The following is a 24,336-nucleotide window of genomic DNA, read 5'->3' as shown; positions in this document are numbered from 1 at the left end:
TAACTTTCGATGAGTATACGTTTTATTTTACCGTTACTTTCCCATTTATTTATGTAAATAAAATGCAATACATGCGATAAAAAAAAACATAATCGAGCTGTGATCGAGCGATATAAAAAAAAAACCACGCGTTAACAAACAAAAAATTGTAATGAAATTTATCGAGTGCGTGGTTTTCAAATAACTATATATTATCGCTTCTAACATGGAAAAAGAGAAACAAGTGCAATTTCTCAAGTCAATAGAAAGAGTTATAAAAGGAAATGACAACTTTGAAAATCTTGTGCTCAACACAGTAAAATGTAATTACCTCGTTGTGAAATTCATAAATTATTCTAACCTTTGCATGCGATTGTTGTGGCATATCAATAAAACACAAAAAAATGAGAAACAATGAGTTATTATAAAACCATTTCCTTTACTTTACAATAGTTTCGCAACAGTAATAGCATATTCATATGAAAAATGTTTGATGGAATGTCATTGTACCAATCTCATTATTATTTCAAGATCTACAGAATTGTTTTTCATGATATGATATGCATAAAAAATATTACATTCAATTAATATACATTTCACCATATATTTAACTATAAAAAGAATCTCGCTGATCTAACCGCTTAAAGAGGTTTTCAGAAAAAAGTATTCTGCTTAAAATGAAATAGGCAACTTACAATATGAGTCTTTTACGTTATAGATTTCTGGCCTTTTATCTCGAAAGCTACAGATAATAAAATTGCATTTTGTCCATCACACTACTGCAATTAACCAAACATCATGAATAACCGGTAAGCGCATACTGTATTTTAACATACAGCTCGACCGATAAAGTAGCCGACACAGGCTCGAGATCGGCCGAACTCCCACCCAACAACACAGGTGAAAGAAAGAAAGCAAGCGAGCGAGCAAAGGTGGGGATATTGTATAGCTGGTCGCAGGTGAGTGAGCTGCCGGCCGGAAAAGGACGCAGGGGAGTTACGCACACAGAGAGCTTCGAGTCGGCAGTGGCCTGCCGTATGCCAACGAGGGCCGATCGTTCTCATCGTCCGCAGATTGTAAGCCGCGTGTGCCTTTAGTTTCCTTTTTGCTTCGTTATTTCTGTGAGATGTGCAGTGATAATTTTTTCCAGAATGACGACTGAGCGTTTTCACAAGTAAGTTTATGAGAGTGGTCCTTTGGAGCTCCTCGCAATAAATTTCATTACACTTTTTTATTGACGTCCGATGCCGGTCAGTGGATACAATTGACAATGGTAAAAATAGAGAAAACCTTGCTAAATACCATTTTGTCGCTTTAGACACCGATAGCGACTGATTTCATGTATTAGTTTTACATAATTAATTGAGATAAATTTTGAAATAATAATCATCAAAAAAGTATTATCGATGATCAAAAAGATCTTGGAGTCATATCGTACTAATCTTCAATTTGTTGCCATCTTGACTGTTCGGTTTAACGAATATACAAGAGATACAATCAGATTTCTTTTAAAGAATATATATAGATAATTTAAAAGTAAACAGTTAACTGCTTTGAAATAGGATCTACGATTAACTCGGAAGATAATTGAACTGCACAGTGTGCGCGATGCAGCGTAATACTTTGCAAAGTTTACCGGTGTTTACCGCCCTAATAAATCAGTTAATTGCTCTTACTCCTGCAATTGACAATGAACCTCTTCGCACGCGATGTGCGAATGCACTCGCCAGTTACACCAATCGCTTCTTCTTTTTTGTTTTCCTTGTCTTCGGATGGAACAATTTCACGCGTTCAGGGCGCAAGAGTGAAAGATCAATTCCATATGACTTTCCTCGCTTGACACTTTCTCGAACATTTGTCATTTAAATGCGATATCAGGTAAAACCGCTTTCAATTTACGTCTGCAATTATCTTACTTTGATGGATTAAAATGTAGGCTTCGAGGAAAAAACGATTCTTCCTCCCCTAGAACCTGCAAAACTTCCCTATCGCATCTCTCGAGAAAAAATGCAATTTTTCATAAGCTAGAAGTGCATAAGTTATCAGCGATATTGAACGGACATACATACATTTTTTTGTCAAGATTATACAAGATATCGAAGGTGCAATTACGGGGAGTCAATTACCTAAGAATTTACATATCCCATCTTCGCGAGCGCGCGTCGATGGAAAAACCGGTAAACCCATCGCCGTCGTCGTCGCCGCCGTCGTTGTCATCAAAAGGATTTCTTCGAAACCGTACAATACGAGAATAAAGGAACACAAGGAAAGAGGAGTAATCGAAGCTTCGGTCGTTCGAACAATGGCAAAAACAAATCGCGTCCGGTTGTACAAATGTCTGATCCATCATCGAAGCATAGCTCGTTTTATATATATTTGCCACGAGGAATGTAAAAAGAGCCACTGGACTTTTATCGCGCCGAAGAGAGTCGAGAGAGATCGAGTTTGTGCATGGCTAGGCGGAATTGACGAGCGAGCCTCCGCTTGCTGATGATGCGCGTCTCTCGTTGGGTGAAAATAACCGCGAGGCTTTTTCTTGTTATTGATTTGAATTGCGCGGCATTTCATGAGTGAGCTTCAGGCTCCTCTGGATGCAATTACTTCCATCATCATTTGTTATTGGAGTAGTTGTTTTCCTGTTGTTCCGAGTTGTGTGCGCGTCTCTGAAAAAAACAAGATTTGTTCAAGGTAAAAATTTTGCGGGGGCTTTTAGCATTTACAATACGATATCAATACAATCTCACAACGTCGAAATTATTTTCTTTGAACTTCTCATTCATTCACGTATTTTACAGCATTATGATTTGAATAGAATAATAAATATTCCGTAACATGAAATGCTAATTAATAATACTTATAGTAACAGTTTAACTCTAAATTCAAGCAACTTACGAAATCCAAGGAAATACTTGTTCAATGTAATTATCGCAACATTTGCACCCGTAACATCCTCTAACGCAGAAAAAAAACAATGAAACTTCCGTCAACAAACGAAAAAACTGTGGTCTGTTGTGAAACTGTCGTCGTCAATTTCAGCAACTCGACAACACAGCGAATTTTCGCAGACATGTTGCAACGAACCAACGATGCTTCCCCCTGGCAACGACCAAAAGGAAAAAAAATTCAAGAAACAACACGCAGAAAGTCGATCTTCGTATTATATACAGGGTTCAAGAATCGATAAAAGCCACACGCTGCGTTTAGTTGCCTTGGCGCAAACAGTTTTCGCTTAGTTTGCGCAACGCAGGAAAAAATGAAAGAACGCGCTTGGCTCGAAAATAAAAAAAGTACAACGGAGCGTAACGTATTATAAGGAGAATCGTCTGTCGTGGTAGAAATTACTCTATGGAAGATGGAGATGTTGAGTAACCATACCTCCCGCGTATGTGTGTGTGATGATGAGCTCGTTCTTATGGCGAAAACGATTATGCGATTCCTCCTCTTTTTGTGTGATGGTTTGTGTAATGGAATACGTGCCTTGTTTTACTCGCATGCTCCGGTTTTCTCTTACTTCTGATTCTTTTTTATAGCTTGAGGATTCCGCCGCTCTTGTTATCATATAATACTTGAAGTAATGAACGTATACGTACGTACATTGTACAAGTATTTGGATTCTAAATAATGCTAAAGGTTTTTCTCAATTTCACGTAGAAGATAATTTACTATACTTGCTAACTTTTTGATCGTGTTTGTATTTATGTGTTTATTATTATCAAGGTAATTTTAATCAGAATTGTTCAATCTAATGATGATACGTAAGCACGACTGCATTAATGCTACTATCTATCAAAGTATAGAGCTTAATGACAACGTAGACTGGTTTCTTTACAAGTGAGGGACAGTCGTGCTCCAGCTGACATTCACATTGAAAGATGATCATTTTCAACAATAACTTATCGTAAAATCACCAAACAATAACCTTTACTCATATTTAATATTTCTTGACGAAAATAAATTTTTCTTAGCACCAAATAAACATAAATATTAATTCCAGCAGCAATCACACGCTTAACAGCGTTTCTAATACTCCAATAGTACGAAATACACAGTAATAGAAATTGGCAGTGATGCGCGACGTATACGATACTCGTGAATTATTGAGCAAAAAATACAGATTAATGTGCGAATGCTTATCCGTATTCAGAGCTCCCTAACGCACGGTGTAGCTGGCATCAGCTGACTATCACGACTTTCGTTCTAAATCTTGTGTATGCGCATTTGCTTCCAAGGAAACGCAAAGCGAACGCGTGGTGGAATTTTCGGCTTTTTACTCAGAGCAAGCGTGCACTTGGTGATTTGTTAAGTAGGTGAATAACACATCGCAGTGCTTTGAATTTCACGCTCTAGTTTTGGAATTCTATGATTTTTTTTTCACGCTCCTCGCGCGCAGGTCTTTTCGAAGAATTATTGAAACCTACATAGGATTCAATTGAAATTTACTGAATCGTTGATTGCCCTTGATTCGTCGTGCGGGTATTAAAAAAATTACATTAATTATCACGAGCTTTTTCAAACTATTTAGGAAATCGCAAGTTCTGTCATTCCCATTCCTATCTCACCAGCGATGGTCATTCTCCCGGGGTGATCAATAATAAATCAGATCATGGCTACTGGCTACGGATACTTGCAAACGTCGTCGTTAGTTAATGATTTTAAAAAAGCAACGTCTAATATCCACATCCAAATTGCAACTCGAACTTGTGACCCATTCAACCGACAAGGAAAACTTCCCGAAAAAAAACATCGTTTTCTCCAAGCGTAACTTCAATCCCATAGAGCAAACCGCGCGTACACGGGTTAATTGGAGAAAAGTTAGCAATTAAAGACTACTCGGAAAACCTGTCATCGCCATAGTGAGGATGAGCTTCTCTCGCGAATTTTTTTAATTGGAACTGATGTTATTCGTTACGGAAAAAAAAAATATATATATATAAAGTCATGCGAGGAGTGAGATGTCCCATGAGGATAAAACTGAAAGTGTGTATCATGCTGCACGCAGTCGCGTGACAAATTGGATGCTTTCGTTTCGTGGGTGTAACGTGTGACAAACCATGAATTTACTCATGATTTCGAAAGTAAAGAATTGACATTTATTTTTTTCCATTTCTCCAGCTTGTTAAAGTAGATAGTTATCACCGCGTATAACTGCGCCGTAATTCTATTATTCACAGTTCATCGTCGATTGATTTTGATATCGAGTTTTTTTTTCATTATCCTGCATTAATTAGCTCCAGTGGGCATTAATCAACTTAGCAAGCATACCGCTCAATTCGATATTAATGGTATTCGGCGCACAATTTTTCATCAAACCGTTATCGAGAGTCGAGCGATAATTTAAAAATCACATTGAAATTATGGGAAATAATTGCAATTATAAATTCTTTTGGCATTTATTTTACATCAAAATTTATAAAATTATCCTACATTTCATCAAAATTGTATCAAAATTGCTTTTCTACAACGATGGAAACAAGCGCAAAGAGCATAGAGCATACGTTACATTTCCCAGTAAGATCGCACTAATGAGCCTCGCCGAAAAAGATACCTCGGTGACAGACAAACAACATACACAACACAAGCGAGAAAGCGAGTCGTAGCGGAAAATTAGACAACGTCGCGCACAGTGTTAGAGGGCTAAGCCAAGTATATGTACGCCTAAGATTGTCTCTCTTGCTCTCTCTCCGAAACTGGAACACGTTTATATTGAATAGAAAGCCGAGAGAGAAACAATAACTGGAATTTCGCGCTCGCGCAAAGCCAATATGGCGAAAGAAGTCGCAACGGCAACGACCAAAAAAAAAAAGAAAGAGATCGATCTTGCGCGCCGATCGTGAAAAATCCGATTCCGCGTGTTATCTAGGACGGGAGAGCGAGAGAAGGAAATGAAAACTGCGCCGAGGGAAATGAAGAGCGTCCCTAAGGAGCGTGAAATATGTCGTGGAGAATCCCTTCCGATCTGCCATTCTCTTTTTCGCTTCTGGTATTTACTTTTAATCTTTTATCGTCAATTTCCGAACGGTGTACTCGAGGCGGCGTGTGCGATTCGACAAGGTTCGATGTAACGGATGTCATGAATTAGAATGAAAATGTTTCTGACATTTCGACGTCAGATGTTTGATGCGTCGGAAAACGGAATTTCACTTTCCGTTTGAGTGCACGCAGCCTCAAACTGCAAAAATTGCGCTTCAAAAATTAACGCCATTTTTACGAAAAAAAAAAAAAAAAAAATATTACGAAATAAAGTTTCTTTGAGAACATAATAAAAAAAACTGACGTGAATTAAAATGCCTTCTTTTTCCAGAGCCGCGAGAGAAAATATCCTCGAGATTCTAAAGGAAGTTACGAGAAAAGACTGCAATACCAGAGATGAAGGTGGAATGACCCCAACGTTATGGGCGGCCTTTGAAGGCCACATTGAAGCCCTAAGACTGCTCGTTGCAAGAGGGTGAGTTTTTAAATATTTTTCTCTTTTTCATTTCAGCGAACATACATAATTGACGTCTCTCTTTTGCAAATGACCTGCTCAATATTTTTCAACAGCAGTGAAATTACGGCAGTCAACAAATATAGAAAAATGATTCATAGGAACGTGAATGCTTATATGGCAAAATTCACGAAATCGGGGAAACTTTTTGCAACGTAAATTCGGTATTACTCAAGACTTGCACTAATTCCAAACAAAGACGCAATTTCTGTAAGACCACCGCGCGTTTCAGTTGTATTCGACGTCGAAACAATAAAAAATAAACCAGTTAAAGTCCATTTTAGTACTACAAAGGATATAAAATACTTGACGCTATTTCGAGTTCTTGCCATTTTAACGATGCTTACTGCTGCCGGGCACACGCAAATAAATCAGCTGAACTTTGTAATTTTTATACGCATGCGAAGCTTAAAAGACACATAGGCGCGCGTTGAAAAGAGCGAACATTCCAGCAACGAGGGGTGAAGAAAATTTACGAGCGAAATTTTCTCCAAATCACGATGCTGCCTCGTAAACTTTCGAACTTTACGCGGCGAATTTCGAAACTGACAGCTAATGAGAACCTTCTATGATGGATGTGTCGACTATTATAATAATGAATGAGGGACATGGTGACACTTTCAATAATCAATAAAGTAACGAGTCATTTTAGGAATTTTAGAATTGCCGGGTAACGATCAAACAGAAAAAAAGTGAGTCCCGGTGAGAGTTGAGAGACTAAACATTTGCTCTAAAGAGCGAAGAATATCCATTTAAGCTTTACCGTGTCAACGACATAACACACCAACCGACGACGCGACGCGTCTAAGTAAGAGGGGCGTGAAAAGAGAAACGAAGCGTAAAAAGAAAACGGGCGATTATTCCGCGTCCTATCTTCAAGCCAATTAAAGTTTTTTTCAACTAAACTCTAGATCTGCCTGTGACTTTTCACAGACAAGTCGTTCGTCCGCCTTTAGAACTGTATTTAGCAAACACGCTTAATTTTTATGTCTGCCATCTGGAGTGTAAGTGAAAACTTTGCAATAATAAAAATTAAAGCCACTTTTAATCATGAACATTAAGATCCTCGTCGAAAGCAGAGAGGATCTGATAATTTACGTCTGAATCCGCATACACGATTTTTTAACATTGACTTTCATTTCACTTTTGCCGCAGAAGCATGAAAGTCTCAAGAAAGAGGAAAAAAGAACCGAGATATTGTTGTGACTATCTCATTGTTTGCGGTAAAGGAGAAAAGGCAATGGAGTATATCAATCGAACACTGCGATTCGTTAAGCAGGGTGACAATTTGGAACGGACTTTGCTAATCTAAAAAATAATATAATCGTGCCGCGGCGGGAAATTGGAAACGAAGCGTGAAAAAAAGTGATCACCAGAAATGGGAGTATAGCCTCCCTCGTTGACATTGTAGAAAAGAATCTCGCTCGTCTTCCCATTAGCCAAGAGTTCGCGAGCCCGTTATATCGTAAAATTTATTGACAGTACAAAGCTGACAGTGCCAATCGGATTCGTTGATACCCTCCAGTTATTGAATATACCGTTTTTCATCACTTTATTAAAAAAGTTAGAGATCCAAATTGACGAACAAAGTGGGTGCAGACTTCAACGAGAAAAGAACGTATCTCAGAAACGTTCAATAATGTTGGTTCATTACAATGATAGTTTTATTCGTGCAGATATAAATCATATTCGAACGAGAGCTAACGAGTTGCGAACAAAAGAAGACTTCCGCACTTTTGAACAAAGAATTCAATTGTAAAAAGAAATCGCCTCCTAGTTCTAAACCATTAAATCTTCCAAAAAGGAAAATCGTATTAGAGCGAGGAAAAAATATTATTTCCGCAGAGCGCAGCAGAAAAATTTTCAATAGTGCTCTCTTGGGGTGTCTTTTTCGACTTTAACGTACCAGTTTTTTGAGAACACGACAGATGTACCGTGGACGTCAGAGAAACGGAAGCGCATCTCCGTACAATCTGCGTGTGTATACGTGTAGCACGTGATGCTTCGGACAGGAAGTTGCGGGCAAGGGGAAAATGAAGAATACACACAATTGCGGCAAAAGTTGAATTTTATATTTTTCGCAGACGCACACATACCCGTATATATATATGCATAAGATTCATTTTGCTGGAGAGTGCTCGAGGGAGAAATATTATGCATTTTTGCAGTGAAATTACGTATTTCAAGCGAATAATAAATTCACAATCTCGTGAATTATATTCTCGTTCGAGTTACCGTAGTCGTAGTGACATTAACATCGCCCTTGCGGGAAAAAGTACACTTTAATGAAATACAATAAAGCGCGAATAATGAAAAAATTACATTGTTTGACATCTTGATTGAAATTTAATTTTATGCATGTGTTTCATGGAACGTAAACTATTATATCAATAAATCCAATTGGAAATAAAAGCGGATGGACTAAACTTTGTGAAAATAGAAGAATTTTCATGTTCCAAGAAGGTTGCGTATATAAATTCAGTTGACACACGAATTAAATATCGAACCAAAAACCAAATATATAATTTAATAGCAAGTCCACTAGTTGACAATTTTCATATAATCCACGTATAAAAAAATTATACTATAAAAAAGTACTTTGCTGTTAGAATATATTTCAACGAAAATCCGTTAAAGCCAAAAATTTGCATTTATGCAAAAAAGCTCACCGACGTGTCAGCAGGCACTGAAAATTCATTACCTCCTCGTAGCTCCAAATTCAACGACTGATATATCCGCAGCAACGTACTAAATTGTATACAAGCGGCTCGACATAGGTGACGACCTTCGTGCGCGCACTTCCTTCCGTGTATTTTTGCGGGCGCGTGTGCCAAGCGATATTATGAAGAGGAGAAAAAAAAGCCGCTATGGGAATAAATAGGAACGGCTTAATAAGTGGGAGGAATTACAAACGTAGGACGAACGAGTTGGTCGTAACGCATCGCTGGGTTTTAGCGTGACCGGAAGCGCGAGCACAGACCGACCAGGATACGCGTTTTGCCTCGCGCTCCCCCTCCCCCTCCCCTTCTTTCCGTGTACATGCCTAGGTGTGTGTGCGTATGCACAGAAGGCCTCGTTTTTTAGCAGACTTATTGGCCCGAATACTTGCATAGGTAGCTTGAGAATAAGTGTTACTTTGTCCAAAGTGATTACAGTAATTTTACACGTGCTATGGCTGTACGAGTTACGTAATGATAAGTTTGATGGATTTGTAACCTTGATCGTTGGAATTTTACGTTGTGGTTTTTACGACGGACGTGATTGATGGGTTATTATTATTTTTTTATGGCGACATTGTGAATCGGTTGACAGTGCAGCTTTTCTTTAATTTCTAGGAAAAGAGCTTTAAAACTGACTCCATATTGAGCTGCGCTAATTGCTATGTACTGAAAGGGCAACTCAGTATACAAAGCATTTTTTGAGTGGATGAAAGGTATAATTATCAACACATGCTCTATCGCGACTGCACCTAGAGGAATTGTACGACGACTTCCCGAATTTCGGAGCGTTATGTAGTTTGAGTTTATTATTGCTCAACAAGGAAGGATCAATAATCGATGCTGCATTATGTTGTCGAGTAAAAAAGAAATTCTTGATAATACCACGGTTTCAGAAAAATTCCCAATGTAAATTGTTATTCCAGAGCAAAAAAAAAACATAGGAACGAAGAAACGTAAATTTTCATAAATGATATCCCGAACAATGCTTTCACAGAGGCGATCCTGACAAAGCCGACTACTTCGGCAACACAGCGCTACACTTGTCAGCAGCGCGAGGTCACGAATTGTGCGTGCGCTTCCTCGTAAAGTTTGGCTGTAACATCTGGTCGTTGGACATCGACCGACACTCCGCACGCGAACTCGCTGCCATCAACGGACGTGAACGTGTCCTACAATTTCTCGACGTCGCACAGGCCGATCAGGAATTAAATAATCGTAAGAAGAGTCGAATGATGAAGGAGAAGGCCGAGAAGGATGCCGAGAAAAGGTATTATGAATTTTCTAAAGCTTATTTGTAATTTATCGAGGTGTTTACGTGATCTGCACTATTTACTACGCGACACATGCGATCAAAGCATACGTTATTTTGTATTTACAAAAAAAAACAGATTTGCTGATCCTTCGCCACTCAAATCTCGAATCTTTAATTTGTTCACGTAGTAGCAGACAGCAGAATCCCATTATCGACATTACTTTGTCCTCCGTGCGGATAATATTCGTCGTTCGGAGGGAAGCGCAACGCGCAGCAACGTGATCAGTCTTTCACGGCACATACGCAAATTGAAAGCGTTATTCCGGCCTTTTTTTCTATTTTTTATTTTGGGGTGTAGCCTACGCCAGCGTCTGCGTAGTAAATCTCGCGCGTGAGAGGCTCGTGTGTGCAAAGCGTTATCCTTTCTCGAGTTTCGTACGACGTATATATCGGAATGTGCACCGCGCGGCCCCAAAATGAAAGTCGCGCGCTCTTGGTTGGTAAACTTACATGTGTGCAGTGCGATGTGTGAGCCATCGCCGCCTGTATTCATCCAAGCTAGAATAGACTTTACGCATGCGCGGCGAACTTTTGTTTTAGCCATGCTTTAGCGTGCGACGAAATTGTCATTAGCAGAAATCACAAAGCTTTCATCAAAATTGAAAGTTGATGATTCAACTTTTTTTATAAATCCAACAAATCGATTTTCAAAATAACGAGCCAATATTGTAGGATTTCCGGACGAAGGCCAAACGCACCTTCAATAGGATTTCCTCGAAGAATAGAACACGAGAGTAAAAAAGTAGAAAAGCTAGATGGTAAAAGAGTAGGACTCGGTATATAAAATCGTTCGAAGCAATTACTTCTAAGAGATCAACGTAATTGCAGTCCATTGTATATCAGTAGAAAGGAGACATTCAATGCCGAAGCGCACTTGCGCGTAAAACGAGTATGGTGCGCTTCATGTGGCCGCCGCCGACGATGAGATTGAAGATTCGCTTTGTTTGCTCTCACGCTGTGGCAACATTATTTTTTTTCTTCGCGTCGAAAGCGAAAGTTCTGCGTAAAGGGATACCGCGCCTCTTATAAATTTACAATAAATGACATGTCTTCGGTATGATAATATATTGCGAGTAAAAAAGGCCTTTTCTTCTATAGTTTAACGAGACGTTTGCGTTGCAACGCTAGTTGAATTACGTAATTGGTTATACGGCTGGTATGAGGGTATTAAGTATAATATGTTGAGGAAATGATCGTGATAGATGAGTTTGAGGGGCGATAAGAAAATCACCATGAGCGCGAGGCATTTATTACGCTTCATTACATTTTTATATTGTATGATGCGGGATATTGTCCAATTCATTCATAACCATTTGTAAAATCATTATCGATGAGTTGTCAAAGTAAACTGCTTTGAAAGATAATCGACAGTTTAGCGCTGGAATATTTTCACCGAGAAAATGATTAAATATACGATCGAGAACAGAAATATTCAGAGGTTAATAACGTATTACGATACCTTTTAGGTTAAAGGAGTACGTGAAGCGTCAAAAGCTGTTGGAATCACGCGCGGAGAAAGAGCAGAAAAAGCTGCTGAAAAATCGCACGCAAATGGACAGTGAGCTGAACAGCGTAATAATGCCAACGCGCGCAAATCTGTCAACGTTCAAAGGTCGTATAAAGCCATCACCAACGTACAGTGACATCGTGGGCACAGCAACAAAACGTCACGGGGCAAGTGCCGTTGGCAGGAAAGCTCTTGCACGCAGGGCCGTTGACGATTTCAAGGTCGTCGAGGTGAGTACTTGGAATTTCAGAGAGAGAGAGAGAGAGAGAGAGAGAGAGAGAGAGAAAGAGAGAAGCTGTAGTTGTATACGTGTTTAAGCCTTTGAGATTATCGCGCGCCGAGCGTTTATCTTCCTGACGGGCCGCGACTTGTGCTCTTTATTTACGCCACGGGAATGCGCAAGACTCTCTTTGAAACCTGTGGTTAGAGAGAGAGAGAAAGAGAGAGAATTCTTACGGAGTGGGAATTCGCTTGATCGATGATTTCGTTAAGTGTTTGCGTTTCTGAAGGTTTTCTTTTCCTTATTCCGCGCTTTTTTCCTTTTTAAAAAATGTAAATACTTGGAAATTCTGATGAGTAAAAAGGATGAACATTGTATTGACATCTTACAACAAGCGATACCTTCAAATTGTTCGTTATTTTTCTACATCTGCTCAGATCGTTATTATCATTTTTAAGGGAACACACGATCATTCTTGATATTTCAATTTTTCATAAGAACATTATATTTTTATATCTGCCACAGTTTTAGAATTATAACAAAAAAGATTTGAAGGAACGACAATTAGTTCAAATGATCAAGGACGATACTAAATTAGTCGTCGCACACACTGTAAAGTAAAGTAGTGCTGTAAAATGCGTTTTGCGCACTCATCTCTCGTTCGTATTCACGAATATTCAGTTCAACGGTTTTTCTTCAATTGTTTATTTGTGATCATTTGGCAGTTTGTATGCATTTATAAATTTAACAAAATTTTGTTTTAATAAATTAATAATGCAAAATGCGCCAAAATCACAGAATTTCATTTGAAATATCGATTTATAATTCTCTTTATTGTTGATGATACTTATCCAAAGCTCTAACTTGACAAATAAAATATTCTATAAATTTATATGTTCTATAATAAATGTAATTGTAGCGTATTAAGATTACTTTATCGTATTATTTTAAGATTAAACCATTGAGAAAATGTGAGCGATATTGTATTTGCAAATCCTACAAGTGTTTGTACTTTTTTTTATTCGTTTAATTGAATGAGTACTAATTGATATAAATGTCTATTGTTTCGAGCCGATATTTACTCATAACATTAACTTACGCGAGTCCATTCAGCCAATCATATCATGAATAAAATGACTTCACTCGGCAAGCCATCACTTTTTTATATAGAATTTTTAAGTGTTTTAAATGTCATTCTTAGATTTGATAATCCAAGCGAAAAGTATCGCCGACTCGAAATATAACAACACCATTTTGAAGCAACTTTGTGGTGTAAAGAATCTTAATTTTTTAAAATCATAAAAAAATGAGAATATTTTATAAAACTACATTGATCATTACTTTGACCGTGACAACTGCAGTAACGCGAATCGGTTAACGATCCAAACGCGGTTTCAAACCCAATCGATCAACTCTCAAAGTAATATCTCGTCCGCTTGTTTTTCTCCTTATAGATCGAGGTAGACGGCAAAAAGTCAGTGCGCAGCTTGACCGGCTTACGACGTGACTCGGAGGTGATGTACGTCGGCACGTACGACAGCAACACCATAATTGGCTGCAACAACAACAGCAACAACAACAGGCTGGAATTGCAGAATCAACAGCCGATAATTATGCGGCGCGGTAAGATCTCTGATGTCTGGGGCACGCTTAACAAGGCCAAGAGTACACCCGATTTATTGAGCGATCGCTGTCTCGAAGAAGAGGACGAGGAAGATGACGACGACGAAAATGACGAGAGATCGAGTGTGATCGATCGCAGAGACGCGACGTTGCAGTTACAGGAACCTGCGAGTATTTTTAATCGGCCGGGTTTTGGTTCGGTGGCTTTTCGACGATCGGTGAGTACACCTTACAACAAAGCAGAAAATTTGAAGAAAAAAAAGCAAAAAGCAAAGTTCGCTTTCCTCGTAGACAATAGTGTAGAGGTTGAATTGCGTAGTTCTCTGTCTAAACATTTCGAGATCGAACGACGACAGAACTGAAGTGTCCTCGATGAACGGAAGTGGAAGCCACTCGAGACGACAAAAAGTCCCTTTTACTCATTCTTCTTGCATCACTTTTTCGCTCGATACTTAGTTTCTCGTTCTTTTTCTTCCTTTTTCTTTCACCGCTTTATTTTTCCTACTCGAGCTCTCTTTGAGCCGATCGATTTCCTTTCGCTTCTTGTATATACTCTCCTCAATGAGAAGGGCCTGCAGGTATATATCTTTCTCCGAACGAGAAAAGAAATGAAAGTCGTCGCTCTTGATACGCAAGCGGCTGGCCGCCCGTATAATGTGCAAAGGAAGCGAAGAGGAATAAAAAAATGTACGCGCGTTTTCGGCGCTTACAGATTTATGACTTGATCCCGATGCGTATCAATGCGATGTGTTTTACGAGTTGGTCTTGTGTGTGCGTGAGAGAGAGAAAGGATAGTTGTCGAACTTTCTACTTGCGATGGGATACTCGGCGTTGGAGTGATGATCCTCGAGGCAGACGGCATTTGTTTTGTAATTCATTTAGAAACATCCCAAATAATGTCAAGTCGAGCGCGTAATAATAGCGAGAAATAATCGTTGCGCCACCAATTTCAATATTTGATTTTCTTGTGCTCAAAAGGACTAACGCAGGTATGACTTATTGCATAATTCTTTCATTTACACAATCGTTAATTATAATAAAATTTTGCGAAGCATAATTTCGGATGATAATTATCCGCGATACAGTGCACTTGAATCTTACGTTCAGTGGGCATGGAATAAATAAGAAATAGTTATTTCAATTTTATTGCTGGTCAGAGATGATCTTCGAGCGAACGTTGCGTTGGAAACAAATTGTATGCGTGTATTATGCAAATGACTCTTAATACCAGATAAAACATTGCAACATAAAACGATCGCTAACGACTGCTTAATCTGATGTTCCGAGGACAATGAAACAAGCGATAATCTCAGGAGAGAAAAGATTAAGCCTCTTTTTCCCTGCGAGATATTATCATGCTACGATCACCTTCAGCGATAATTTTAACCCGCTAAAATGCTGGTCCAATTAAATTGCAGATCGCAGCCGCATTGGACAACCTGCCAGTAACTCAAGTGGAAATTCATCGACACGCTAACGGCGAATTATATCCAAGTCCCAACAATTCGTCGAATGGCTCTTCGTCGGCGGCAAGCACGACGGTGGAGCAACATCGAAATCACTTGAACAATGGTAGCAGCAATGGACACGCAAACGAGGAGATCAGCATTGGCAGCGCCGGAAGTTTGGCGCGCAGGCAAAGCATGTGGGACGATGACTTGCTTTCCGGTACGCGCGTATATTCCGAAAATTTTCAGCGCGCTTTTTCATTGTTAGCTGCCACTGCGCAACATTATCGCCTATCTCGACGGTGCTTCCGATTCTACTGCTGCGCACATAGGCTTTGTTTCGGGCAATTTTTCGTTTTTTCTTTCACTTCCGCTGTCGTTTTCGCGGCGCTTCCCTACTCTGTGCCTCTGATGTTTACGGTTATCGGCTTTGACGTTGTTTCGCGTGGAGCGACGGAAATGTTGCTCCGATAACTTTTATTCGATTGAATTTTTTTGTTTGTCCGCCGATTCGTAGTGATGGCGCGTCGACCGCATCGACAGCTTTTCCTCGCGACAATCAAGCTCTATGTCGTGCCGGGAAAAACGAACTGCCTAATTTCCTCATCATGACCATCAATTTCTTTTCTCAGACGAGGAAGAAGCGGACGAAGAATGGACGCCGCTGCAACGATTCCTCGTGGCAAACAATCTCTCATCCATCCATGCAACCCTGGAAGCCGAGCAAATCGATTTAGAAGCTTTAATGCTCTTAACAGAATCCGACATTGCAGCGCTGAAATTACCTTTGGGCCCGCGACGTAAGCTGCTGCACGCAATCGCAAGTCGGAAAAAAGCACTCGAGACGCACGAGACGATAATAAAAGATATAAAATTATGAAGTTCCGGGCCTCTTATGAAAATTCGGATAAGCGTGCCGCCCAAATGCAAGAGGCTGAAAGTCGAGAGAATCTTTCGCGGCACCAGAAGAACCGCGGCTGTCAATTTTGCGATAAAGAACACCTAATTATACGTAAGACTGTTTGAATTGCTCTCTCGAACATTTTGCTCATTGCGTTCTTTTTTATCACGTTCTTCTGTTTTTATATATTGTTTGATTTGGTTGAATCCCTACGAATTGCGGTTTTGTGATAGAAGTGTGTACTTTGGATGTGTTGCGCGAGTGAAATATGAAAAATCTTTTCACTTTTAACAATTGTATTTCACTTAATGACGATTGCTTTATTTATCCCTGTTTGATTCATCATGTTCATTATGAAATTATAAATCTGTTCTTAAGGATAGAATATTTTGCTCGTGAATTTCCTTCAGATTGGGATTGAAAGTTAGAATGGCAATGTACTCTATGTTTGTTTTAAGTGCGTTCGATAATTCCGTACAAATGATAAATGTTGCCTCAGTCTTTATTTATATCTATAAATTTCAAAGTATTTTGTAAATCGTCCAATACAATGGACAAAAATACCATTTAAATTGTAAATATATTCAAAATGAAATATAATACCAAGACAAATTTTGTAAATAATGAATTTCACTATTAAAGTAACTTTTACATAACAGAGTGAAATAAGGTCTTATTCTCCCTACAACTCGATTAGTTACAATTTATGTGTCATATTATAAAATTGAAATTTAAATAGATTATTAATGATCATTCTTTAACTAAAAAAAATTTTATTCATCACAAAGAAAAGTTTTCAATTGTAAAAATTAAACTCAATCCCAAAACAATAACATGAAGCAACGCGATACGTACGTATCTTCCTGCAGACAGACGAAACAAGTTCACATCGTCGACCACATCTGCACAATTTCCAAAATCATAGAATGTGAAATTTCCTTGAACTGCGGCGTTTTCACACATTCTTTCAGATTTTTCGCGATAAATATGGCAGCATTTTTCTTCAAATTTAAAGCACGGTAATGCTCGGCGCAAACCAGGAACGCAACCGCATTATCAACGTTCAAATTTGTGCACAAATTATCCTCGCAAATGATTTTCAATCCAACGATATCAAACTCGTCACTGGCGTGGAGCAATTCCTCGCTGACTTCCCCTATCCAGCCAGTGTAACAAAAACTGAGCAACTCATTCATCACATCAAGACTGTAGTTATTAATGTGGACTACGTCATCAGATTCGTTACGAAACATGGATGCGAAAGCGGAGCTACGACATGCAAGAATACCCTTGTGTGCTTTGATCTCGCAACAGTCGACAATGAGTGTGACATCACTGAAGCAACCACTTCTCAATAGATAGCCTAAATCATCCGAGAGTCTCGTGTTCTTAACACTATAGTAATCTTGGTTGACGGTGATTTGAATTCTAAAAACAATTGTCAGAACGTTGTTTGGAATAAAACCGTTTGCCTTACGCAACACTATTGGAAGTTGAGTAACGTGTTTGAATCTAGTAATGTCACGCTTAGAGGTACTTAAAGAAATTTCCTTGCCATCGTCTTTGCGAAGAAGACATTGCACTTTCATTGTAGATATCGTCTCAGACCCCTGAACGTGTGATTCAATGATAAGCAATCCACCGTATGCAGCCACTTGATAGACTCTTGCGGTGTAATTTATAATACTTCCATCACAGTCATGACTAAATAACGGTGAGGTAATTAGAGTTTTGGTCTCTGAGAAGCGTTCTTTGAAATTTTCTATTCGCCAGATATCTTCAAAAGTTTCCATTTTTATTGCCTCGATAAGCTTGTATTTTTTACTTGATTTTAACTTTATTGGTTTCTGATTATAATCCCTCAGAGCTGTTATAATTAAACACAACTATTTTTATTACCGCTGAAATTACTTTTATATTACTTACTTATGTTGTGGTCCGTGATGTTCATGGTGAAAGTAAAAATCGTTCGACTGACGCTGCAGTTATTAATCACTCGTACAGTGAATTACTTCGATACTAAATGGTAAGACACTCGACACTGACCTAGCACAACGTCAACAAGTTTTGAACGGACATAATCCTCGATTCCATAAACATATCACTGTACCTTAATGCTCTATTTACTACACTACCATTACTATACCATTATTCTCATTTGTCTGTTATCATACGTATAAATCATATAAATAATTTTGTTATATGATATCTGTTGACGGTATGGTCATATTCTGTTATCATACAATCACAACTTTAGTCAATAGCAAAAGTTTTCTTGGACCTTAGTATTATACTTATTACTATTAGTAATACATTTCAACATCGAATGTCACTTCTTTTCTCATTGAAAACACCCGTGAACATTCTTCAAATTTAATATTTTGATAATTAGTTGTTTCCCGCAAATCTGTCATATTACAAATGTAAAAAAATAAAAATGTAATTTTCATCGTTTTATTCTATTGAATTTTTCTCTTTCAATCACATTTTAAGACGACTATTAATTTCACAGATGGTAATCAAATTATTTCAGCATAATTTGAAATAATAATTTCTTATTTTCTTAAAACGATTTATTAACGGCATATTTCCATTTTTGCAAATCATTATTGATATTAATTATTTATAAATTAAATTTATTGCCGCAATATAAATTTCACATTCCTAGATATTTAATACAAATATTTTCAACTATATGAAAATTAAAATTTTCATGCTCTTTTCTCGCATCAACCAATATCACAATGCTATGGATATCAGGACTGTAAAGATGGCCCCCAGGTTTTTATGGGAAATTGCAAACGAAAATGGGAAAACGGCATTAATTCCGCTAATTGTCTCTGATACTCGTAGTAATTTCCCATTTTCGATTAGTCAACGGGAAATGGGTGAAAATTGGCATTTTCTCCTGGCACCGGAAGTGGCCTCTTTCTCTAATAATTGTTGTTGAATAATTACGATTGATGGCTTAAAATTAAGATTTCAATATCACCCGTCATCCTTCGTATTCGCATTTATGCTAAATGTTACTCATTTTAAATAACAATTGTTCATAACTTTGACGCTTTGAATGGCGGGAAATCGGTGTCAGTCCGTATTTCTGTGTTCCGTGGTCCAGATAACACAGCTGGTGGCGCATACATGTACTGAACACTTGTTAGAATCGTCTGCTCTTAAACAATAATAATACCTAATCTGATAATAATACTTTCTTGTACAGTTAACCTCATAAGCCGTGTTTTCGTTTAAAGCAGTCGACACTACGCGCCATCAGCTGTATTGCTTGGCCAGCGGAACGCAGAAATCCGGACTGATACCGCTTTCCCGCCATCCGAGGCGTCAAAGTTATTAACAATTTTCATTTGAAAAGGGTAACATTTAGGATAAATGCGAATACGGGACATGACGGGGGATATTAAAATCTTAATTTTAAGCCGTCTATCGTAAATATTCGACAATAACTTCCGGAGAAAAATGCCACTGAGTCGGTAAACGGAAAAACGCGACTTTCACCTATTTCCCGGTGATTAATTAAAAATGGGAAATTACCACGGTTATCAGGGACAATTACGACAATTAATGCCATTTTCCCTTTTCCGCTGGCAATTTCCCATAAAAACCCGGGGGCCATCTTCACAGTCTTGAAAACCGCGCGGTATTTTGCCACAGTCCGCTGTTTCGCGGAATTTCCAATTCTGTACTAACAATAGTTAATGGCAACAGCGTTGTGATACTAGAAATCACTGATTATAGAACTATTAATGAAATCCTTGATATTGCCTCTAAAATTCTACAATGAGCTAATCTTCGTATGCGAGTATCCTGATAACATGTTATTCTTTTATATAGAATGTTAATCAGTTCATTTCGATTATTTTTCTTGATGTACCGTGTACAATTTTATTTTACATTATCGCGCAATTTAAAATTAATTTGAAGATTATATTAAATGAGTGTGCTCGGTTGTATTTTGCTAAAGTTTGATGTAGAGTGATTTAACTGCATACGTTACTATCAAATATTACTAAGTTTTTCTAGTAATATCCTAGTAATACTAGAGGATTTTACATTGTCGTACGCATCCGTCCGCAATCTCCCGTACATACTTATGTGGCTGTAGTCTTAGGGTCTGTCTCCATAGGGCCTGCCTGAGTCCGTCCGAGCCGGCCGAGATTTTTTATGGGCACGCCATCTCTATAATTGCGTATCCAATGGCGAGTTTCATAGTGAATGGCTGCGTTTACATAAACGAGCCCGATCGGACGCAGCCAATACGAGAAACGCATGAACACGAAATTATAGAGATGGCGTGCCCATAAAAAATCTCGGCCGGCTCGGACGTGCTCAGGCAGGCCCTATGGAGACAGACCCTTAGACCCCGGTCCCATAGGTACATACGTACGGATGCGGACGGATACGGACACGAATCGCAACTGTAGTAATAACATCACTAAAAATATCTAGTTCGATTATTTAGTACCAACACTACCGGTAGTGAGTAAAAATGACTGTTGTTTAAAACTGTAGCGCCGAACGTACCACATTTAATGTTCAAATGTCAGGTCTAGAAATTACTTTTCAAATTTTCATGAATATTGCTTATTGATGAGTATGCTAATGTAAAAAAAGTTTTTGGGATAATTAATACATATCATTTATATATTTTTTCTTCTTCTTCTCATATATTCAAGTACTTCCATAAAATTAAGGCCTAATTCCACTAATTGTAGTTGAAAGTCTATCAATTCTCTATCATTTGCCATCTTATAGACTGCAATAATGTAAAGGTTAGATAGGCGTTCATTAAATATGGTACGTTCGGCGCTACAGTTTTAAACAACAGTCACTTTTGCTCACTACCGATAGTGTTGGTACTAAATAATCGAACTAGATATTTTTAGTGATATTACTAGAGTTGCGATTCGCGTCCGTATCCGTCCGCATCCGTACGTACCTATGGGACCGGGGCCATACGGAAGCGTATGTGCATATGCGACCGGGGCCTTAAGATAGAAAATGAAAACAATTAGATTTAAATTATTACATTTTGATTCAATAAAAATGTATCATTAATTAACTATAAAGATGTATCACGCAATTACTTAGAAATCGTATAAAATTCAAGAGCAAAAATTCACAGCTTCTTAAATAATTTTATCTACGCGTAGTCCAGTTTTTGAAGCATTATTTATGACTAATATGAAGGAAAATATTCTGAATGAAATCAATATAGATGATGTAGAAATAGACGCATTCAAATGCTATAGATATCATTTCTTCATTTCAAGAACTTATAGGAACAAAATACTGATTTTTATTAAAAGCAATATAAGATGTCTAGTCATTTCGAAAAGATTTGTCTTTTGAAAAAACTCACCCATACCTTGTTATAAAAATTTTACGTTTTGTTGTGAGATGCCCGCATATAGGCTAATTTATATTTAAAAAATACAAAGCACGCCAATCGTAATTAATCATAGTGATTCTTTTGTATATTTATTTACCAAGCAAATACTTTCCATGTACGCGAAAAAAACTTTTGCGATATGACTTGTAATTAAAATTATAATAAATAATGCTACAGATAAGAAATAAATATTGATAGTTCGTGAATAGAGGTTAACATGTTTTTTATGAAATAAAAACCACAAATAACTACGTAATAATACATATAAAACATTTTCAATTTTATAACAGATTATGTAAATTATCTAAGATATCTATAGTAATACAAAAAATATTGTTATAATAAAATAATTAAATATCAGAAATATTTTTATGAGGATTCATTTAATTTTTTATTTCAATTTTTATACCAATTTTCCTAATGATCAATTATAAGTTAAAAATAGTTTAATATGAAAATCTGTGGGGTGTGCATGCTATATTGACTGAAACGCAAAAGAATATTACTATAATCAGATTTTTACATTTGATTAGTAGTATTTTTCTACGAGAATAACATTCAATAAGATCCAATAATATATAAGTTAATCAAAGCATTGAAGCAAGCTTAATAAAAGCATTAAAAATGTGAAAGTATTCATAATTTATGTCAGATTTGTCATACAATCTAATTATAAAAGTTATTCAGCAGTCTTCTTTATTTTATAGAAGTGATCTACAGAAAACTACATAAATTCATCGGAAAATCTCCATGTTAATGATGCTGTAACGCCAAAACGCGAAAAACTTCGGCAAGTAGATGAAGCTGATGCGACTCAGCGATCAATTTATATGCCGGCGTCTCAATCACATCCTTTGCATGAGCAATAATGAAGCTAATCGCATGAGTCTTCAATCTTTCAGCCTTATTACAATCAGCTAATATCAAAGTATCCACTACATTATCTACCGTAAGATTTTTACAAAGAGTATCTTCGCACATCGCCTTCAAACCCTCAAGCTTATAATTTTCAGCAACAACCAACAAAGAATCGGACTTCGAAACATTTTTAACTTTGCCAGTATATATGAAACGCAACATCTCCTGTAATACTTCAGGATTGACGTCTTCGAGCTCGAGTGTCTTCTTATTCTCGACCTCGAATATCTTTGAGAAGACGCTACTACGAGCTGCGAGAATATTCTTGTGGGCTTTGAAAGTTTGCTCGTGAGACGATAGAGTCACGTCTGTGTACTTCTTGTCCTCGAGAAGATGCTCTAAGTCTACAGACAGACACTGCTCGGAAGGTGACATTTCGTGAATTAAGTTTGCATGGTTATTGCTGTGGTTTATGGATAGTCCCGTTCCTAAAATTCAAATGTATGATTTTACTGTTTGTCGATCGTAAAAATAAATTGTATTACTATTAACGTTTATCATTGGTTCTCTATCCCTCATAAGAAAAAAATCATTTTCAATAATAATAATAATGACTAAAATAATCACCTGTGCTTATTTCAATCATAATCGTCAAATGTCCATCAGGCAGCAATCCATTAGCCTTGTCAAGAAGAAAAGCTCTCTTGATAAAATCCATACATCCAAAACCATTACCTCGATGTAGTTGCTGTTCGAGCCTCCGCTCGTTACATTCTTTCTTCTTATCGTTTACAATGGAGATTTTGGTTTGTACATCGAGCTTACTCTCGTTGCACGTCAGCAAAAACAAAAAAATCGAAAGATATTCTCGGTGCTCTTCATTTTTGCCTTTTGGATAAAGAAGTATACGCCAACGATGCTCGCCATCGGCACCTGCACTTATTATTGGCGAATCGATCACCTCACCCGTGCGTTTCCGACAAATGCAAAAGTTGTTAATCGTCCATGTGTAACTTGCCAGAGATTTGAGCAGTTTCATGGTACCGTGACTAAAATATGTTACATTTGACAAAGTACCGTTGGACAAGTGAATGCTCATCTTGTATATGGTTGAGATGTTTTCATCAGCAGATATAAATTTATAATAATTAGCTTTGAAAAACTTGAATTAACAGTGAAAATCACTAAGAAAGATTTTTATTGTATGTCTCAACGTCGTTATAAATGTAAGTTATTAATTTATCAGAAATATTTATACAACTTTATCAGAAATATTTATCAGAAATATTTATACAACTTTTACCTTTACAAATATTTAAGATTTTTTATTCTCGTCAGATGAACTCCACGAAATAAATTAACAACATAGCATCATTCAAATGCACATCGCCGTGTCAGACTCCAGAATTAAATGCACTTCAAAGTAAAATACTGATTATGTACTTCTCTTCATGTGGTTACGTTGACAAAGAGTTAATAATCAAAAATACTAGGTTTTATTTTGATAAAGATAACTATGCTAAAAGTTGATGCTCGTTCCGCCGAACCCGGTAGCTCGTCAGCTATGGCGACATGAAAGCGACTTTTGATCAGATTCCGACTCGCCATCTAGCGGCTTGGAAAAGATCGCAAATTCTTAATATTCGCAATGATCGTATTATTCGCATTTCACAAACACATTCAGTGTTTTGCCTGTATACAATATGTATGCTTGAAACTTGAAAAATCGTAATCAATTTTTAGATAGTGTCATGATTAATTGATAATTAAGCCATGATAATTAAGTTGTTCCAATGCAATTGAATAATCCGCAAATTACATCAACTATTTAATTTTTAAGAAGATTTAATATCTAGAAGATTATGACACAAAAATCA

The 24,336-nt window shown here is 37.5% G+C and overlaps 3 protein-coding genes across 6 annotated transcripts; 1 reads left to right on the top strand and 2 right to left on the bottom strand.

The window, feature by feature from the left end:
• The first annotated feature begins 1,020 nt into the window (after positions 1–1,020).
• On the top strand, positions 1,021–16,683 carry LOC131668588 (pre-mRNA splicing regulator USH1G). Its single transcript, XM_058942883.1, has 7 exons — positions 1,021–1,153; positions 6,281–6,424; positions 10,178–10,450; positions 11,962–12,232; positions 13,677–14,063; positions 15,264–15,513; positions 15,926–16,683. The coding sequence occupies exons 1-7, from the start codon at positions 1,131–1,133 to the stop codon at positions 16,171–16,173; spliced, it is 1,596 nt and encodes a 531-aa protein (XP_058798866.1). The 5' UTR covers positions 1,021–1,130; the 3' UTR covers positions 16,174–16,683.
• A 179-nt stretch (positions 16,684–16,862) lies between these two features.
• Positions 16,863–18,247, bottom strand: LOC131668589 (speckle-type POZ protein-like). Of its 2 annotated transcripts, none has more exons than XM_058942885.1 (2): positions 18,117–18,220; positions 16,863–18,061 (listed from the first exon to the last, which is right to left on the bottom strand). In XM_058942885.1, exon 2 carries the CDS (start codon positions 17,985–17,987, stop codon positions 17,079–17,081), a length of 909 nt encoding a protein of 302 aa, XP_058798868.1. In that variant the 5' UTR covers positions 17,988–18,061; positions 18,117–18,220; the 3' UTR covers positions 16,863–17,078. The 2 variants fall into 2 exon arrangements, with proteins under 2 accessions (XP_058798868.1, XP_058798867.1); XM_058942884.1 differs by having other exon boundaries at positions 16,864–18,061; positions 18,121–18,247.
• A 3,705-nt stretch (positions 18,248–21,952) lies between these two features.
• Positions 21,953–24,011, bottom strand: LOC131668609 (speckle-type POZ protein-like). Of its 3 annotated transcripts, none has more exons than XM_058942928.1 (3): positions 23,763–24,011; positions 23,087–23,508; positions 21,953–22,947 (listed from the first exon to the last, which is right to left on the bottom strand). In XM_058942928.1, the coding sequence occupies exons 2-3, from the start codon at positions 23,496–23,498 to the stop codon at positions 22,355–22,357; spliced, it is 1,005 nt and encodes a 334-aa protein (XP_058798911.1). In that variant the 5' UTR covers positions 23,499–23,508; positions 23,763–24,011; the 3' UTR covers positions 21,953–22,354. The 3 variants fall into 3 exon arrangements, with proteins under 3 accessions (XP_058798911.1, XP_058798912.1, XP_058798910.1); XM_058942929.1 differs by having other exon boundaries at positions 23,087–23,392; XM_058942927.1 differs by having other exon boundaries at positions 23,087–24,011.
• Positions 24,012–24,336: the final 325 nt, after the last annotated feature.

The sequence above is a fragment of the Phymastichus coffea genome, unplaced genomic scaffold, assembly GCF_024137745.1.
Source record: "Phymastichus coffea isolate CEN01 unplaced genomic scaffold, Cenicafe_Pcof_1.1 PCOF00081, whole genome shotgun sequence".
Lineage (NCBI taxonomy): Eukaryota > Metazoa > Arthropoda > Insecta > Hymenoptera > Eulophidae > Phymastichus > Phymastichus coffea.
The sequence above is the reverse complement of the archived record's forward strand: the minus strand, read 5'-3'. Positions and strand labels throughout refer to the sequence as shown.

Excerpts from the sequence above, each read along its gene's own strand:
- LOC131668588 (XM_058942883.1), top strand. The coding sequence starts at position 1,131 with ATGACGACTGAGCGTTTTCACAA. Across the intron at positions 1,154-6,280 it reads ACGACTGAGCGTTTTCACAA|AGCCGCGAGAGAAAATATCC; the intron begins GTAAGTTTATGA and ends TTCTTTTTCCAG. Across the intron at positions 6,425-10,177 it reads AGACTGCTCGTTGCAAGAGG|AGGCGATCCTGACAAAGCCG; the intron begins GTGAGTTTTTAA and ends ATGCTTTCACAG.
- LOC131668589 (XM_058942884.1), bottom strand. The coding sequence starts at position 18,145 with ATGAACATCACGGACCACAACATAA. Across the intron at positions 18,062-18,120 it reads CATCACGGACCACAACATAA|CTCTGAGGGATTATAATCAG; the intron begins GTAAGTAATATA and ends TAATTATAACAG.
- LOC131668609 (XM_058942927.1), bottom strand. The coding sequence starts at position 23,558 with ATGAGCATTCACTTGTCCAACGGTACTTTGTCAAATGTAACATATTTT. Across the intron at positions 22,948-23,086 it reads TATGATTGAAATAAGCACAG|GAACGGGACTATCCATAAAC; the intron begins GTGATTATTTTA and ends TTTGAATTTTAG.